Source organism: Phaenicophaeus curvirostris, chromosome 8 (assembly GCF_032191515.1).
Source record: "Phaenicophaeus curvirostris isolate KB17595 chromosome 8, BPBGC_Pcur_1.0, whole genome shotgun sequence".
NCBI lineage: Eukaryota > Metazoa > Chordata > Aves > Cuculiformes > Cuculidae > Phaenicophaeus > Phaenicophaeus curvirostris.
This window is the reverse complement of record NC_091399.1, coordinates 22,370,558-22,389,089: the sequence shown is the minus strand read 5'-3', so window position 1 is coordinate 22,389,089 and position 18,532 is coordinate 22,370,558. Positions and strand designations below refer to the sequence as shown.

The window sequence follows — 18,532 nt, the reverse complement described above, 5'->3', positions numbered from 1 at the left end:
ACACAGATTAGCATTTTACATTCAGGCTCTTGGGAGCCTTGCGCTGAGCTCAGACTGTTATCTCGAGTTAAACCAAAGGCGATGGGTCCCTAAATGCACCCTGACCTCAGTTTGCCAGCGTGGATGGCCAGCCCAAATTAAGACAGTTGCTTTATTGTTTTTGAATTATGGACAGACTCGTGGGCAGAAGGACAGAGCTGCTTTCTCCTTCCAGGTGTGTGGTGTGAGGACTCTATGTATACGTATGAGAAACTGAATAAAAATGATGTCCATGCACACAAATGATGCCAATTCTCCATTATCCCTATCTGTCCTTGTTAAGACAGAAGATTAATAATGTTCCAGCATAGATATGCCTACAGTAGCTCTTTGTCAGCTGTTTTCTGTGATAAGACATCACAGTGAGTTTACAGCCGCATGAATCCAGTTACGCTGCTTTCAAGCTGAAGCTGTCTGTGGATGTCACGTAGCCAGGGTAAGTGACCTGGCAAGAGCAGTCTATCTCCAGCGAGAGCAATGCAGGAGGTGTCTGGTCTTCCCTGGAAGCATTATCCAGACTTTTCCTTGTTCTGGATTATCTCACCATCATCTTATTCAAATGGAAAGCTCACCATAGATGGACAGGGGGGACCTAGTTCTTGGCATGTAGAACATGTGTCTTGTTGGGAATAATAATAATAATCATGATAGCCCAGCCTGTGTGGCCAAGTGCCAGGGTCTGGGGAGGAATGCCTGGAGGAGCTCCAAGGACAGTGACCCATTGGTGCTGCCACCACTGTATATCAGTTTAAAAGATAACTTTTTTTGTGTTCCAGGTCATGCAAGACAAGATAATATGCCTTCCAAAGCGCATCCAGCCTTGCCAGAACCAATATAATAGTTCAAATGCGTTTAACGCAATCCCAGATACGACCTCTCTTCCTCCAGCCAAGCCACCCACCCCTCCAGATACAGTTGAAATGAAAGGACTGAAGACTGACCTGGACCTGCAGCAGTACAGCTTTATAAACCAGGTGTGCTATGAGCGTGCCCTGCACTGGTACGCCAAGTACTTCCCTTACCTCGTCCTTATCCACACCCTGGTCTTCATGCTGTGTAGTAACTTTTGGTTCAAATTCCCTGGGTCGAGCTCTAAAATCGAACACTTCATTTCAATCCTTGGGAAATGTTTTGATTCCCCCTGGACAACGAGAGCCTTATCCGAAGTGTCAGGAGAAGACTCTGAAGAGAAGGATAACAGGAAGAACAACATAAACAAGTCTAACACTATCCAGACAACCACTGAAGGCACTTTGGTCAAGACCCAGTCTTTAAAATCCATCCCTGAGAAGCTGGTCGTGGACAAGGGAACGCCTGGGGCATTAGATAAGAAGGAAGGTGAACAGGCCAAAGCGCTGTTTGAAAAGGTGAAGAAATTCAGGCTGCACGTCGAGGAGGGTGATATACTCTACGTCATGTACGTTCGCCAGACTGTACTTAAGGTAATTAAGTTCCTTTTTATTATTGCTTACAACACGGCGCTTGTCTCAGAAGTTAATTTTACAGTAGACTGTAATGTGGACATTGAAGACATGACGGGATATAAGAATTTCTGCTGTAATCACACGATGGCACATCTGTTCTCTAAACTTTCCTACTGCTACCTGTGCTTTGTGAGCATCTACGGCCTCACATGCCTTTATACCCTGTACTGGCTGTTCTACCGCTCACTGAAAGAGTATTCCTTTGAATACGTTCGGCAGGAGACGGGAATTAATGATATCCCAGATGTCAAGAATGACTTTGCTTTTATGCTCCATATGATCGATCAGTACGATCCCCTCTATTCCAAGAGGTTTGCTGTCTTCCTGTCGGAAGTCAGTGAAAATAAGCTGAAACAGATGAACCTGAACAACGAGTGGACTGAGGATAAACTGCGACAGAGGATACAGACGAACTCCCATAACCATAAGGAGCTACAGCTTTTCATGCTCTCTGGACTACCAGACACGGTTTTTGGAATTATTGAGCTGCAGTCGTTAAAACTTGAAATAATTAATAACGTAATGATACCAGCAACCATTGCACAGTTGGAAAATCTCCAAGAGCTCTCATTGCACCAGTGCACCGTGAAGGTCCACAGCACTGCGTTGAATTTCCTGAAACGGAACCTCAAGATCTTGAGCGTCAAGTTTGATGACATCAGGGAACTTCCACACTGGATGTACGGCCTCAGAAATTTGGAAGAGCTCTATTTAATTGGCTCCCTGAGTCACGATATTTCCAAAAACATTACACTGGAGTCTTTTCGGGAGCTTAAAAGCCTTAAAGTTCTTTACATAAAAAGTAATTTGTCCAAAATCCCACAATCTGCAGCCGATGTTTCAAGTCACCTGCAAAAATTGTGCATCCATAACGATGGCACTAAGTTAGTAATGCTCAACAGCCTGAAGAAGATGGTCAACCTGACACAGCTGGAATTGGTCCATTGTGATTTAGAACGCATACCTCATGCGGTCTTCAGCCTCGTCTGTCTTCAGGAATTGGATCTAAAGGAAAACAACCTCAAATCCATCGAAGAAATAGTAAGTTTTCAGCACCTGCGAAAACTGACAATCCTAAAGCTGTGGTACAACAGCATCACGTACATCCCAGAACATATAAAGAAACTCACCAGTCTCGAGCGGCTTTCCTTCAGCCACAACAAAATAGAGGTTCTTCCATCCCACCTTTTCCTATGCAACAAAATCAGATATTTGGATTTGTCTTACAATGACATTCGCTTTATCCCACCTGAAATAGGAGTTCTGCAGAGTTTACAGTACTTCTCCATCACGTGCAACAAAGTGGAGAGTGTGCCAGATGAACTGTACTTCTGCAAAAAACTTAAGACCCTAAAAATTGGGCAAAATAACTTGTCGGTCCTTTCGCCTAAAATCGGTAATTTGGGGGTCCTCTCCCACTTGGATATTAAAGACAATCACTTTGAAATCCTCCCGCCGGAGCTCGGCGAATGTCGGTCTCTGAAGCGGACTGGTTTCATTGTAGAGGACACCTTGTTTGAAACGTTGCCCTCTGATGTCAGGGAAAAAATGAAAGCCGAATAACTCGGTTCCTTGTGCTCAGATTTACAGAAATAATGCTCCTACCAAATACGCTGTACAAAGTGCATACTCCAAATATGCATTTACTTTGTCATTACTTTTTCCTTTTTCAAACAAACCGTTTCTGTACAAACTGATTTGGAGTAAGGAGTACATATATTTTTAAATAAAATGTTCTTGTATTTTTTCACCGTTTTAAGATATTTTTTAAGTTTGTTTTGCCCTGAGAACAAGGGTGGCTGTAACTTAATTTTTACTGGTAAAAGTAAATGGTTTTATCTGCTGATTTTTTATTTTCCTTTGCCTAATCCCAACAGGGGAATAACGTTGAAGTTGTATGCTTTGGGTTGCATAATTTGTAATAGATGATTATATTGTCTTCCTGGTTATTGTTAACCCCTTACGACAATGTCTTCAACGGGTGGTGCTGGAGGTGTTGAATGCCTTGTTTCCTCTTTTCTTCAGTGGCAGTAGGTCTTCAACATCCACCAAGATCAAACCTGGATTGACTCTGCTTTTCTGTTTATGATGTGGTTTTCTCAAATGGTCAAAGCAAGTACAAAAGTTCTTTATGTGTTTTATTGGGTCTGAGGGAACATGTGGAGCTCCTCGGAGCCTTTTGGCATTGTGCCGAGCAGGTGGCACTGACGGTGATGTCCTCTCAGGTGCAGGAAGAAAAAGGTCACCATTCGTGGAGGAGTCAGGACCAAAGTGACTCATGTTGAAGATTTCCCAAACAGTGCCATGGGACGTGGCTGCCTGTTTTCTGCTGACTTGAGTGGAAGGGGTGCAGTGAGTTCACTGTCTTGGAAATGTCAACCTGGGGAGATGAAACGCTGTCTTGACAAATCCCCGTCCTCCTCTGAACACCCTGTCCTGCAAGGGAGAAGGTGTCCTCTGCTCTCCTGACTCCACACCCTACAGGGGTGCTTGGCTCCTGGCAGGAATGGGACCCAGAAAAACTGCAGTCATGTTTAGTTTGTAAAGTTTCTGACGAGGAAGCAGCATCAAATATGCTCCTGCATTGAGCTCAGGTATCGCAGAACCAAGCTCAGCGCAGGAATATTTGCAGATATACGAAAATGAGCTTAAATGAATACATGAGCTTCTCAGAAGGCTCGGCCTACCAGAGGACACCGGTGAAGGCTAGGTTTTCATCTCCCAGCTGATAATTACTTTGGAGATCATACTGTTAGAAGTCTGCTTTTTAAAGCAACGTAATAATCTGTAATGATTATGCATCAGGTTGAGAACTTTATCTTCTGAAGCCGTGTTCAGCTGTTTGTTTAATCCAGCCGTTTGCTTTCCTTTAGGCAAGTTTGGCAGGTATGGTAACTCAAGTGCTGCTCGCTAGCTAATTTTGCTGGGAGATCTCTTCATCCTATCCAAGAACACCTATTTGAGTCGGATGCAGGCACTGGATAAGTGCTTCCTAGGGATATCTAGGACTAAGTACTTCTCTAGGAGGCAGTGGTTCATAAATTGCAGAGCTCGAGTTGCTGAGTGTTTAAAGTTATGTAAAAGAGTTGGTTTATAATTGTCAGGTCAGTTGTTCTGAAGTGTTTTCTAACTGCCGTTGCGTGTCTCGAGCTACAGTTAAGCTGAATTTGAGCTTGGAACAAAGGCATAATGGGAATTTCCTCATTAATCCAGGGTGTGCTCTGCAGTCCGGTATGTGGGCTCGCACAGCGCCGAGGCAGACTCATATTTCGCGCTTGGCTACATTCTGGGGAAGATCCATGTGATTAATCAGAAGTGGGTCAAGCATGAAGGAATCAAAGCAAGCTTGCTTAAAGGCGTTGGTTTTCGTTCTTTTAAAGACCTACAGCTGGTGTAGCTGTGGTGAGAGCTCCCCTCACTCGTGTACGGAATGCTCTTACGGAACAGCTTGGCAGTTATATATTCTAAATGTATCTCACTTGGATGTAATGTGAGGGAATGTTTCATCGCTCATATTAACCTAATTATGTAAACCAAAGTGCTGTTGTCCCTGATGAATGTAAACTGTTTAAAATGTCCAAGTAGTTGGTGGAGCTGTACAGTTCTCTTACTTACATTTGAAATACGGGATTACTTTTTTTAAAAAGATCTTTCTATTCCTAGATGTACTGTTCCGAATCCCTAATTTATTTTGTGTCTAATGCTGTTTCATGTGTAGCTTGCGCCCTGTTTTCTGAATGGAAGTTCTGCACACCTCATAAGCGAAGGCTGGAGCCTCGTTCCACGCCGGTTTTGTAACTACGTCACTTAGGGGATACGGAGGTTGGTTTGTTACCGATGGTACCAGTGCAACCCCTCATGAGGACACAGTTACATGAGGATGAAGTGCCTTGTGCTGGTGTCTCTTTATTTGCCTGGATAGGAATAAACCATACCGATCGGAGCACTTTTGTTCTAATAACTCTATCTTCTCCAAGGGTTTGGCCTGCTGAGACAGCTCAGTCAATCTAACAGCAGCTCCCTCCTCCTCCTCCTCCCACGCTCACCATTCCTGCTGACACGTTCCAGCTGCTTCTCTTGTACCTGTACTGATCTGGTGCTGGTCCCATCCTTCTGCAGGACAAATCAACTTTCTAAGCCAGTGAAACACTAAGCTGGTAAAAAAAAGGGACGCATTTTTCTGCTGGATCAGCTCTCCAAAGGATCTGATGGACACCGAGGTGCGAGCAGCAGGGAGCAAGGACTCTGCAGCCAGGCTCTGGGCGAGGAGAAGGTGGGATAAGTCACTTTGGAGGTGCTGAGCGGCTGGGTCAGGTATCATCTTGCCGAGCCCGTGCCCGGGGAGCTGTGCTGGTTTATCTATAGCAGGGTTAGTGGCACGGCTCTTGAGGGTCGGCAACCCTCAGGCTGCAGCGAATGATACGATACCACATTACTGTTAATTGTTTCAACTTAATGGAACAAACTCAGGTAGCCGCACTGCTGACTTTTCTAAACTTCTAACTGGCTAGTCTGCGGGGTGTATTGCCCCAAACCTTATTACAGTGTTTTAGAAATGCATCGGCTAAGGGAAGATTGTTTCCTAACTCTGTATGACATCCAGGAAAATCTGTACAAGTGCCATATTTACCCAGGGATTCCTGTACTGCTCGTGCGTATGTTCTCCTGCAATGCATACAAGACCCCTGCGACCCGTAGTATCTGACTTGGAGTGGATGGATAGTTTGTGGATAATACTTTGTTTGTATGAGTTTATATCACTACCGACTTGAAGCAGGTGCCTAACAAGTAAGAAATTCCGGGATATAGGCAAGGCATTTTGCATCATAGCTCAAAAATAAGATGCATCTTCCATGGTAATGGAAGTGGAGATGACAAAGAAAGCATCAAAGCTTAATAGTACCTTAAGCCTGAAAAGCAAATCTGCTTTGTGATCAAAACCTGGAGTTGTGCGTCTCCCCCTTTGTCAAATTAAGGATGGAGAGGTTTGTGCTGACCTCCTGCCTCTTGCCAGCCCAACAGCTATGGCAAATTCTGGTTGGAAAAGCACCTGCTCCAAGGCTCATAGCACATTTCTGGCACTTTCACTAATTCCTGTGCTTAAGTGATGATGAGTCCTTAAGGAATGCCAAGAAAAAATGTTGAGATTTAACCAAACGGACAAACTTCTTAATTCTGTAGCAAGAACCTTAATATAACAGACCTGCTTAGTGTTACATTGATATAAGTACGCCCAGAGAAAATGGAAATAAAATACTCTTTCATAGTAATGAACGCTGTCAGACTGCAATGTGGTTGTTTGTTTGGGAAACACGTTGTTTCTGGGTTACCTAAAGATCAGACATAACCATCTTTGGGTTCGGTCCCTTGGGAGGGAAGGCAGGAAACTCTGCTTGCAAAAACATCATTAGGCTTGACAGGATTTATAGGCGCCTGATTTCGCTTCCTGCGCGCCTCCCTGCATCCCCTGGCTCTGGTCACCAGCTCGATTGCCAGTGGAGAAGCCGTCCCGGTGGGAGCAGCTCCATTGCTCCATCGCTCCGTCCCTGGGGGTGTGGGGATGCTGGGCTCCTGCACGGCCAGGGGCTCAAGGGCTGCTGCCTCCCCATTGGCTGCCTGCGCTGCGAGGGGCAGTGATGCTCTTAGCTCTTGCATCCAACCTAACACCTGAGAAATCTCCCAGCCGGAGGCGATGGGCTCGTGCTGCGTGCAGTTAGCATGGGGCATCTTCCTCGCTTCCCTGGATCCTTAAGTTGGAAGCAGTAATGTGTTTTACTTTTTATACCAAGGCGATCTTGTGCAGCGGTGGAGCAAGAAATGCTGCTCTCTGGTCCTTGTGCTCCCAGGGAGAGGAGAAGAGCGGCAAGCCCAGCAGCTGGAGTCGGCTTTGCCTCTGGATAAGGCCTGGAGCCTCGCAGAGGAGTAGAGGAAGCCTGGGTGACAGCACCTGCTCTTAACCTCCAGGCTGTTCCCTGTGAAGATACGGAAAGCTTGAGAAAGCAGTTCTGCTCCTCACAGCCCTGCTCCTTCCCACTGGCTCCACAGGAGATACAGTCCCGTGGCTGCACCCAGCGGGATGGGAACAACGGCAAAGGTGAAACCACCTTGGGCATGACATATGACACATCTATTCTCTTTTCAGCTTTGGAGCACAGATGAAGCCCTGAAGATTTAAATGAAGTAGAAAAGGTTCCCATTTCTCTTTTTTTTCTCATCTGTGATTGCCTCAGAAACACCCCTCGTGCCAAGGCTGTGGGTCCTCCCCACTGTCACCTCCATCCCCATGAGCAGCAAGCGCAGGCAAGCGCAGCCCCCGGGGGCTTCTGCAGGAGAGCAGAGCTGGAGCAGGGCTGATGGGAGGGCAGGGACGAGCCCTGTGGCCTCCTCCCCTCTGGGGCAGCGCCAGGGCACGGCCGGGCAGCTGGAGTCCCGCTGGCACGGCGGCTCAGCATGGCAGGTCCAGGCAGGTCCATCTCCACCCAGGCGCAGATCCCAGCTTCCCATCACGCCTCCTGCCCTTCATCTCACTCCTGTTTGTAGCACTGGGTGTAGAGGACAGACCTGGGCTGGACATGCCCCATCTCGACGGGGATCAGGAGGGTGGATGGCAATGGCCCCAAAGCTTCAACAGAAGGAAGCCCAGACCAGCGAGAGGACCTTATTCCAGTTCTCTGGCTCCAGGCACATGTTTGATGGAGCTTGTACTGGCAGAAAGGCTGTGGGTTTTTTTATCACTGTCTTATAGAATCATAGAATCATGGAATAACCAGGTTGGAAAAGACCCATCGGATCATCGAGTCCAACCATTCCCATCAATCACTAACCCATGTCCCTCAGCACTTCATCCACCAGTCCCTTAAACCCCTAAATAGTCTGTGTTGTTTCTGGGCTGTGGCTGATGGCTCTGTCTCCGGCAGGTAAGCCCTGAGGCTGCTTGTGGCTGCTGGTGGGGCTGTGGTGGGTCCTCACACGTGGCCGTCTGCAGGCGGACAGGCCTCAGATGGTGCTGGCTTTCAGAGCAAGGGTTCTTCCACCTCTCCCAGATCAGAGGGGGCCCAAGCATGTGCAGATGTTGTGCTTCCAGTAAGAATACAAATGCAATAAGCACGAGGAGTGCAACCGCCATGGACAGTGGGGTTTAGCAGCTCTTGGCCGGGGTGAAATTCCCAGCTATAACCGTGGCCAGGTGCATGTTTCCAGGGTGCATGTTTCAGCATGGGTGTTGAGGACAGTGGTGGCCAGATGGTGCTTCCTTCAAAAGAATTTGGATATCAACAGGCCAAATGGGACACCATGGAGGGGTTCAAGGCCGGGTTGGATGGGGCTTGGAGCCCCTGATCCAGTGGGAGGTGTCCCTGCCCATGGCAGGGGTGGGACTGGATGGGCTTTGAGGTCCCTTCCAACCCAAACCATCCCATGATTCTATAATTCTATGACATGAGTATTTGTGTCCCCTTACCGTGCCACACACAACGAAGTCAGACCCTCAGCTACTCTGGGCAGCTGGAAGGTCCCCAGGAACACAACAGACGTGGCAAAGGACGTTCGGACTGCCAGATGCACTGAGAGGCTCAGAGGTTTCTGCGAGGAGTTTCTTGCTCGTGCATGTGCTGCTGGCAGCCCGGTGTGATGCTGCAGAACATGCGCTGACTCGATCTGCTGTGCTTTTGCATTGCTGGACTAAGAGGGCTACTAATCCATCTGTCGGAGGTACTTTGTCTCATGTATTTTATGGACTGTGGTAAATAAGTGCTGATGTTTCGCTGAATTAAAATTGAATTTAAATGTAACCCTTGCCTCCTGCCAGCTGGGGTCGTGCGGCACTGGGAGCCTGGCTTGTGGAGGCTGCCTGCAGTGCTATTTATTTAGTAAAATATCTTGGCAAAGCTGGGCCATCCTGTTTCCTTGCTGTGAGCAGAGAGGAGAAAGCAAATAAAGGAGCACAGAGCTTCAGTACAGTCACAGGGTTACCCTGAAGAACAAGATGCTGGCTGCAGCTAGAAGGTAAATGGATTTTTCACAAGTCCAGAACAAGCTGCAAATAGAACCACTGAGCAAAGTAATCCCCTGCACAGCGTTAGGAAGCCGAAGGCCAGAAGCAAATACAGGCAGGATCTTAGAGTCATAGAATAGAGCCATGGCGTGGTTTGGGTGGGAAGGGACCTCAAAGCCCACCCAGTGCCACCCCTGCCCTGGGCAGGGACACCTCCCACTGGATCAGGGGCTCCAAGCCCCATCCAGCCTGGCCTTGAACCCCTCCAGGGATGGGGCAACCACCCCTGCTCTGGGCAGCCTGGGCCAGGGCCTCCCCACCCTCACAGGGAAACATTTCTCTGTAAGATCTCATCTCTTTCAGCTAAAAGCCATTCCCCTCATCCTATCCCTGCACTCCCTGATCCAGAGCCCCTCCCCAGCTTTCCTGGAGCCCCTTTCAGCACTAGAAGCTGCTCTGAGGTCTCCCTGGAGCCTTCTCCAGGCTGAACAACCCCAACTCTCTCAGCCTGTCCTCATAGCAGAGGTTCTCCAGCCCTCGGATCATCTCCGTGGCCTCCTCTGGCCTCGCTCCAACAGCTCCGTGTCCCCCCTGTGCTGAGGGCTCCGGAGCTGGATGCAGGACTCCAGGTGGGGCCTCACAAGAGTGGAGTAGAGAAGCAGAATCCCCTCCTTCACCCTGCTGGTCACACTTCTTTAGATCTGCGCTGTGCGTGTTGAGCAAGAGCCTCTCAGGCTCAAATTCAAGACCCGACCGTTCCATGACTCGATGTGGCCCTTCCGCGAGCAGGGCAGCAGGCGCGAGGCGAACTCTTTGTAGAGAAGTGAGTGACGAGCGGGCTGTGGCCTGCGGAGCGACGGTGAAAAGGTGTTTTGTTGGGATTTGGGCCTGTGTTGACGCTGGTGGGGCTGCCGCTGTTCCCTTGGCGGGGAGCAGGGAAGCGGAGGGAGCAGATGTGTTTCCATGGCAATGCAGGGAGCAGCCACCATCACACAAGCCTCCTTTGCTGCTGCTTTTCAGCCTGCACCGCGAGCCAGCCTCAGCGACGGCTCCCTTGGGTGCCCTGGAGCACCCGCGGCCACCCAAGGCCACGCAGGCCCCTCTCCCCTGGTGAGGAGGTGGGACGGGGGCGACCGCAGCACCCACACGCGTGGCCAGACAGCAGCGCGGGGCTCCCACTGCACCAGCTTTGCCACTAGGACACTTGGGGCTTTCATTAAGGGGAAAAAAAACCCCTGTGTTTACTTAAACTTCCTTTTTTTTCCAGCTTCGCAGCTCTGATTCCCGTCCCGGATGCTTCAAGAGCCCTCATTCATAAGGGTGCAGGAGGCTGAGCTGCGCTCTCTGAGGGAAGTTACACCTAAATATGAAAACCACGGCTGCCCCGAAGGTACAGATTTCAGACCCAATTGTTTCTGTCTCCCAGATCTTGCAAAACATTCATTATTTTTTTTCACTGAGAAAAAAAAAAAACCAAACAGGTTCCTTTAGGAGGCCAGCAGATGACTTGAAAGGGGAGTTTCCCAACACCAGTCTCCCCTCCGGTGGTCTCGGCATCCCCAAGGCTGGAGCACAGGGCACGGGGCGTCCCTGGGCATCGTCTCACCACAGTGGGCACAAGCCTTAAAACCCCAGGCCTGCGGTAGAGGGCAGGTGAGGGCAGTTGGAGTAGGTCCCAGAGTCACTGAGAGCTCTCCTCCAACTGCTGCAGTGCGCTCAGTCCTGCCAGGGACTTGTCTGGGTCATTGGCTCAGGATATTTCAAAGAAGGATTACAAGAGGAGGAATAATTGCACAATAAGCCCATCAGTAGGATCCAGGGTCAGGACGTTCGGTGGTCCCTTAGCTTCCTCGGGTGGCACAGGCTGCTCCCTCCTCCTTCAGCTCCTTCCCGTGTCCTTTGGCTGGAGGTGGAAGGTGAACAGTAGCTACAACGTGATGCTCAATCCCAAGCAGCCAGGACTTCTCTGGGCAGCCTGGGCCAGGGCCTCCCCACCCTCACAGGAAAACATTTCTTCCTGAGATCTCATCTCAGTCTCCCCTCTTTCAGCTTAAAGACAGCAGGTTCTCCGGCTGTCCTCAGTTTCTGTTCTTTCTTCATATTTAAAGTCTGACAGGTATGTAGGGGAAGGTCTATCCTTGACATAGCTCCTCTTAAATCCTACTCTTTTTACCCTCTCTTTGCTTTGAAAGGCTTTTTATTCCCCTGCCTGTTTCCCAAAGCGTCTCCCTTTCCTGGTTCCCCTGTCATTGCGTGGAAAAAAACCAAGAAGTCCCTAAACCAAAAACAACAACAACGAATTAACTAAATAACTCAGACTTACAGGAAAAGCTCGGCTATTTTTGGACTTCCTCTCCCTAACTGTATTTCTGGCTCCTCCGATGCCCAGTGTCTCCTGCCACCCACCTCTGGGTGTGGGCACGGCCACAGGCAAAGCCAGAGGGTTTGGAGCGAGACCCTCACGGGGCTCGCTGACCTCGCTGCCTCCTCGGCTGCTCAAGGGTCTTCCTCAAGAGGGGGAAAGGGAGATTTTTGCTGCTGGTAAAAAGCAAAGTACCTTGGCTAGGCAGGAAACCCTCCTATGAGCTGGAGCGTTCAAATGCTCACGGAAGCAGAGCGGCCAAAGAAACGATGCCATGAAAGCAGCCCTTATCACATCACCTGAACGCGTGTGCTGGATTCACAGGGTGGTAACGCAAAAGTGAACAGCTATCAAGTCAGATGAGGAAAAAATTGTGCTTCTCTGAGAGTTTCTCAGTGCTGCTCACACAGTTCTCTTTCTTACTTTGGCTTCTTTTTTCCAAACGAAGTTTTTCAGGCAGGGTTATCGTGGTGCATTCACGCCTCACTCCGGTTTGCTTTCTGTGGCTCTTTCCCATTTGGATCCTCTGTTAATAAACAGTGGCTTCCTTTCACCTCCCTGTGGGACGATGGGAGAGCCGGCGGGCAGTGAAAGCATCGTCTTTCCTCTGCTGAGCTGGAAAGAAAAGCCTCCTGCAAAGCCCCTGGGACGCTGTTTGTAGGCGGCTGGGCTCAGCTGGGGCTGGGTTGGCACAGGGATGAGAAGATGCTCAGAGGGAGCAGGGACACAGGTGGCTGCTGGAGGAGGTGCTGGCCAGGGCGGGGATTCTCCTCCAGAAGGTGCTGCAGACCTCGCATGTTGCACAACTCTTTGTGCACAGAGAGGAAGGGTCTCTACCAGCTGCCAGAAGAGGCTCGCAGGGGAGGCAGGAGGTGTATCGAAGGAGAAAACTACAAATCAGGACTGAAGGGCTGTACCTTCCTCCTCCTTTACTCTGCAGGAAGAACATCAGGACGGAAAGTCAGCTTATTTTTCGTGAAACGAATTGCAAATAACTGGAGGGGTTCAAGTGCCTGATCTATTTATAATGCAACCAGTGGGAGGTTTAATTTGCTTATTTTCCTAACACTTAATAAAATCTCTGGCAAACAGAAGTGAGAAAACCACTTATATTAAAAATCTGATGTTTTCACCTCTTCAACAAGCCTCTGACTGTGGGATCAGCTCACCCCGGGAGCCCATCAAGGGAGACAGGGAACTGGGAGAGCTGAAAAATAAACACAAACAACAACTCTGGGAGCAAATCGTTCATGCCTTCTCTCTTGTCGTTAGAAGGCGTTGCTCCCAGTTCTTCTGAGATTATTTCAAGTCACTTTAATAGAGATTCAAGGACCTAAATAAAGGAAGAGGTCTTTAAAAAGTGCAAATCCCTTTCCTCCTTGGTCAGTGGAGCCCTTGAGGAAGGCTTGGGGAAGCCCTCGAGCTCTGCTTGGGGAAGAAGATTTTTGCGATGAACATCTGCATTCACAGAAGCCTACGAACCATTTCAAGGTGTCTCTGAACAAGGCTGCAAAGAGGAAGATGCAGGGGATTGGTGGAGGGACACTATGTTCCTCTTGACATTCATTCCCCAATGCCCTCAGTGATGTTTTTAAGGGTTTGAGGGCACCTGTGCACACAGCTCAGGGAAATGGGACCTGAGAGGAGACGTGTGTTTATTTATTTGCATATTTACATATGGACTGGCAGAGGCTGCCTAGGGAGGTTGTTGGGTCCCCATCCCTACAGGTGTTTAAAAGGCAGGTAGATGAGGTACTGAAGGGTATAGTTTAGTGGCAGACAGGTATGGTTGGACTCGATGATCTCAGAGGTCTTTTCCAACCTGATGATTCTATGATATATTTGAGATGTTTGCAGGACTTCAAACCTTAGAAGCCAGAAGGAATATGAGCAATGTTTCTACTGTGCATGCGAGTTTGGCACATCTTCCTTCCCATGTATTAAACAATTAAAAAGCTTACAAAGAACGAGGGGATTTGCACCAAAGGTGCTGAGGGCCGTGACCCTGCTTGGAGGGAGCAGTAGGGCCAGCTGGGTTGCTGCAGGGTGAATCAGAAAGCCAGAGGGGCAGGTGTAGGGTGTTGAGCTAGGATTGGTGCTGTGCTTAAAAGGCTTCACTGCAGGTGGGCACCAACCTCTTTGCCCCACATGGAATTAATGCAGATGGGACCCGTTGTAGCTGGTGAGTGTTTGGGTCTTTCTTTTGTGGAGCAGGTAGCTGTGCTCTCAGGATGGGTTCAGAGTCTTAATCCTGCTCTGCGGTAGGATACCCCCATCCCTCCTGCTGAAGCCCTTTTCCCCCTGTCTGTGGGACCTGCCTCCCTCTCCCAGGCTCCTTCCCACAGCCTTGCATTGCTGCCTAGATTATAAATCATAGCTAAAATCCTCTTTGCCTGTCCTTGCGCTCCCTGGTCAAGAGCCCCTCCAAAGCTTTCCTGGAGCCCCTTTCAGGATTGGAAGCTGCTTTAAGGTCTCCCCACAGCCTTCTTTTCTCTAGGCTGCAGGTTTATATATGAGCTTAGATGTTAATTTGATTTTTCTTTAGGAAGTCAGAGCAAGCAATGCAGGATACAGTTAGAAAACAATGGAGGATACAGGCATAAGCTTGCAGTGCCGCTGATGGGGAGTGTTAACATCTACTGGGTTCTAGATGCTTTGAGTCTGCACGTGCTGCAGTGCTGATGGGCACTAATTAATGAAGATGCCTATAGCTGAGAATAAGCAGTCCCGAAGCTGGGCAGAGTATCCCAGTGAGGGGGTGACGGGAGGCTGATTGTATATGGTTGTTTTTTGTTGTTATTCATGTTCTGCGCTCCCTTAGGATGGTCTTGTCTGCTGGTTTTCTTCAACCGCTGGTTCCCACACTATTCATAATTTTTCTCATGCAAATGAGCTCCTTCTCAATGTATTCCTTGAACTGCACAATGCTTGGGAAGCTCAGAAAAATGCTGATGCCCCGAGGGCAGGAAATTTTCACCCCCTCTATGTAAGTAGCTGATGATCAAATCCTGGCGAGTTGTTTGCCTGTGTCCTGGTTTCTCTCATCTACCTGACGTTTACCCACGCTCTGCACTGGTGTTGCACTGGCTGGAGGAGGCATCTGGTCTGTGTCAGCTTTTTATCTGCTTCTTTTCCTCCTACTGTGCCTCATTGTGTATGCTCGCTAATTCAATTCAGATTTGAAAGGAAATAGATGAGAAAAATAACTGGCAAGACATCAGCAGATGCAGCAGCAGCTCCATGGGAGAAGAAATCCAAGCATTAATGGGGTTCATTGTGATGCAAAATCTAGACATGATGGTAAATTACTTCAGCACATGTGGGTCTGAAAACAGAGAGGGTCCAAGAAACTGGAAAGTAGCGTGGAGAAAAATTGGTGACTATCAATTGGAATTTTCTTTCTCCTCTGAAGGCTGTAGGTGGACACAGAGCAGACGCTGTTGGGAAGGCTCTGTGGTCGCGATGCTTGGTGACACGATGGCAAAGCACGTCGGACTCTCCTGCGGTGGTACGGGAGCTGCCACCAGGACCCTGGTGCAGCTGTGTCGCTGATCCCTGTGAGCGGCCACAGACGTTTCCTGATAATGAAATCTGCCAGGCTACTGGAAGATTAATTTACTTTCACTTGCAGAAACTGACCAAGCAGAACCATGCTTGCATGTGAGAAGAAAGGGGAGGCTAACAGGAGTTGTCCGTAAGCGCCAGAGAACGAGGCCTGGAGGGGAATGGGGGCTTTTCAGGTGCACTACGGCAACTATTTATTAGCCAAAGCATAGGAAAAAGGAAGGCTAGAATCGCCAGCGCTGTGCGGTTCCACGTGTGCAAAGAAAGAGCAGATGCTTTTAATGTGATTAAAGAACAGAAGTCAGACCTGTTTTGCAGTGACTTTGGGCTATCAAGAGAGATGGGCAGAGCTGGACTCTAGGCATCAACAAGCAGATACAGATAACGCAGAAGGAGCAGAAAAGAGATGGCAGGAGTCCTTAAAGAATAAAGAAAGGATTTCAAACAGACTCCTTGGATGTAACTTGAGAAACAGGCAAGTAGAGAAAACAAAACAAATGCAAATATTTCCAGGTTTTCAGTTCCTTATAAATGATGATGGCTCAGGTGTGTGAGCTGCTACTTTCTCTGAAAAGCAGGCAAAACATTAAATCAAAGTAAAAGGGGAATGTCTGAACATATGTATGTGCTTTGAAAGCCTCCTCCTGAATTATAAATACCCTTGAATCATAAAATATTGCTGTCAGTGGTTTCTACCGAAGTTTGAACATGCAGTCTCGCTTGTTCACAGCAGAGCCTGCGTGCGGCATCACATTAAAACCAGAGAGAAGCAAGAAAGGCTCAGAGATATCCTGTAGGTAAGACAACGCCACAAGCCTGGCTGACAGACTGGGTAATTATTAATGGGAACCCCAGCGTGGATAGGTGTGTGGAACAGGCTCCTCCAGGCTCGTCCTTCCCTTGGAAATGTGGGGAGCTTAAAAACGTGAAGGATCATCTTGACCAGCCAGCAGCTGCCCTGGTGCAGGATGGATGCTGTGACGGGACACAGGGACTGAGCTCACAGAAGCAGCGGCTTGCAAGTCTCCCCATGGACTACATCAAAAAGAGGATTGTTGGGAATACTTGAAGCTGTTGAGAGGGAGATGGAACACCCCTGACCCTGAGGAATAGCGCGTTGGGGGCCAGCAAAGCACCCAAAAGCTGCAGGCTTGGGAGCAGGGAGCCCCTCCTCCATGCCAGGTGCCTGTAGCTGGAGAAAGGATGTGCTGGGATGGGCTGTGAGCCCTTGGCACAGCAGGGATGGTCCTGGAGTGCCAGGGTGACCTTTAAAGGTCCAGAGCATTGCCTGCTGTGATGAACAGGGCTCTCTGCTGCGCTCTCCCTGGCAATAACAGGGACTGACCCCAAGATGAAGCTGAAGCTGGAGTTTCCCCTGTGCTGGAGCAAGCTATGAGGGGCTCTGTTGCTGGAGCAGGCTGTGAGCAAGGTGAGCTGTGCAGGTACTGAGGTGGGGGGGTTGCTGAGTGCCAGCACTGCCCTCTCCACCAGGTATATCCACCTCGCACAACACCTGGGTGCTTTCTGCAGACGTTTGGTGCCCGCTATGCCTGGTGACTGTTCCTGCAGGGTCTGTTTCCAGGGGTGAGCCGGCAGCGTGGCCTCCTGGCACCTCTTCCCTTCCCGGCTGCACAGTTTGTTTCACTCCACCCAGCAATGCTGGTAGGATTTAGGCTGGATTGCAAACCTCATTCCTGCCTTTCAGTGGGAGTTTTGCCTGCCTGAGAATCTGACCCATTAATTGAAGGGTCAAATGACTGCAGAAATCCCTTCCCACGTGCTCTGTGGATGGCTATACGCAACTCATCAGCGTGATTTGCATGGAGCCCTGACCCAGATCAGAGAACAGTAAACTCTTCTCAGGCTACGACTTCCAAAGCCTCATCATCTTTGAAGTATCTTTGCAGTAATAGATGAAGTAAACATTTCTCCTTTGCAATTTGTACTCATTCCAGTTGTGCTGCAAGAGTGGCCTCAAGGAAAAAGAACGTGTTCCTGGGGCTAGGATAACTAACTCGAATTTCTCTTCCAGAGAAGCACTCGCAGCCAAGTTCTACATGGCTGGTTTTGAAGACAAAAGTGAGAAGTATTTGTTGACAGCACGAGGACAAAGCACAAACGCACAAGGGGAATTTAAAGGTGAGTTCAACACCAGGTATTCAGTTGTGCAGAACTAATTCTGCTGTAAGCACAGGTAAGACAAGCTGTTCTGAGTGGGGAAAATCTAAGAAAAAAAATGGGCTTTGAGAGTAACAGCACAGAAAGAGGGGTTTTTTCCCAGAAATTTGGAAACAAGGGAGAGAAATTTGATATAGGAAAGCCCACAGATATAGAGCTGTCAGTTGCCTCCAGGTCAGCATCACCACAAAGTGACTTTTGGAAATCAGGCAGGTACCAGAAGCTTTCCAAAATTCTGGGAACTGGGAAGGAGACGATCACAAAGCTGATTTCACATGTATCCAGGCTGCTGGCCAAATGCGCAGTGAGGGTACGGAGCTGGAAGTTTGGAGTGCAAACATATGGATAATGGGAAAATGGCAAAAAGCACCAAAACCCACTGCAAACAGGGTTAAAGCTGTGGCAACGTACTGATCTCTGTCTAGAGGTGTCGCTATGAAATAATGAAGTGCTGTCATGCTTCTGCTGACTCAAACACCCATCAGATCACACCCTGGGGTGAGGAGGGGGGGCATTAACAAGCACGTGTGGATCCGGGACTGCAGCAACGCGTCACACGTGCAGGGGCTCATGAGTCACAGGGGTGGGGGAAGACTCCAAGGCCCACTAAGCCGAGACTTTCTCATAAAAAGATGAGCAAAACTGGAAAGCACAACAAACCTGTTAGCATTTTGCTGAGTTCTCAGATCAGAGCCTGCTAAATTTATGTTTTAAGTAAAATAACATGGTTTTATGATGTTTTGAACTAGTCATTTGAAGCTTTACACAGATGGTCCGAAGTATGTATGAGGATATAAGCAGAAATTCCTTGTAACTTCTCAGCATCCTTAGGTGCTCTCTCACGTGTGCACTGTCTGCATGTCCTATAGCAACAGTCTAAACGCATCGAGTTCATGGCCACTGGTGTTCTGG

The 18,532-nt window shown here is 48.8% G+C and overlaps 2 protein-coding genes across 4 annotated transcripts in view; one reads left to right on the top strand and one right to left on the bottom strand.

The window, feature by feature from the left end:
• LRRC8C (leucine rich repeat containing 8 VRAC subunit C) overlaps positions 1-6,784 on the top strand; it is a 29,037-nt gene extending 22,253 nt beyond the window's left edge. For both annotated transcript variants that reach the window (XM_069862818.1, XM_069862819.1), the window contains exon 3: positions 816-6,784. In XM_069862818.1, coding sequence (XP_069718919.1) covers positions 816-3,086 — 2,271 coding nt within the window. In that variant the 3' untranslated portion in view covers positions 3,087-6,784. The remainder of the gene's footprint in view (positions 1-815) is intronic.
• KYAT3 (kynurenine aminotransferase 3) overlaps positions 1-18,532 on the bottom strand; it is a 237,203-nt gene that overhangs the window by 81,001 nt on the left and 137,670 nt on the right. The window lies entirely within an intron of this gene.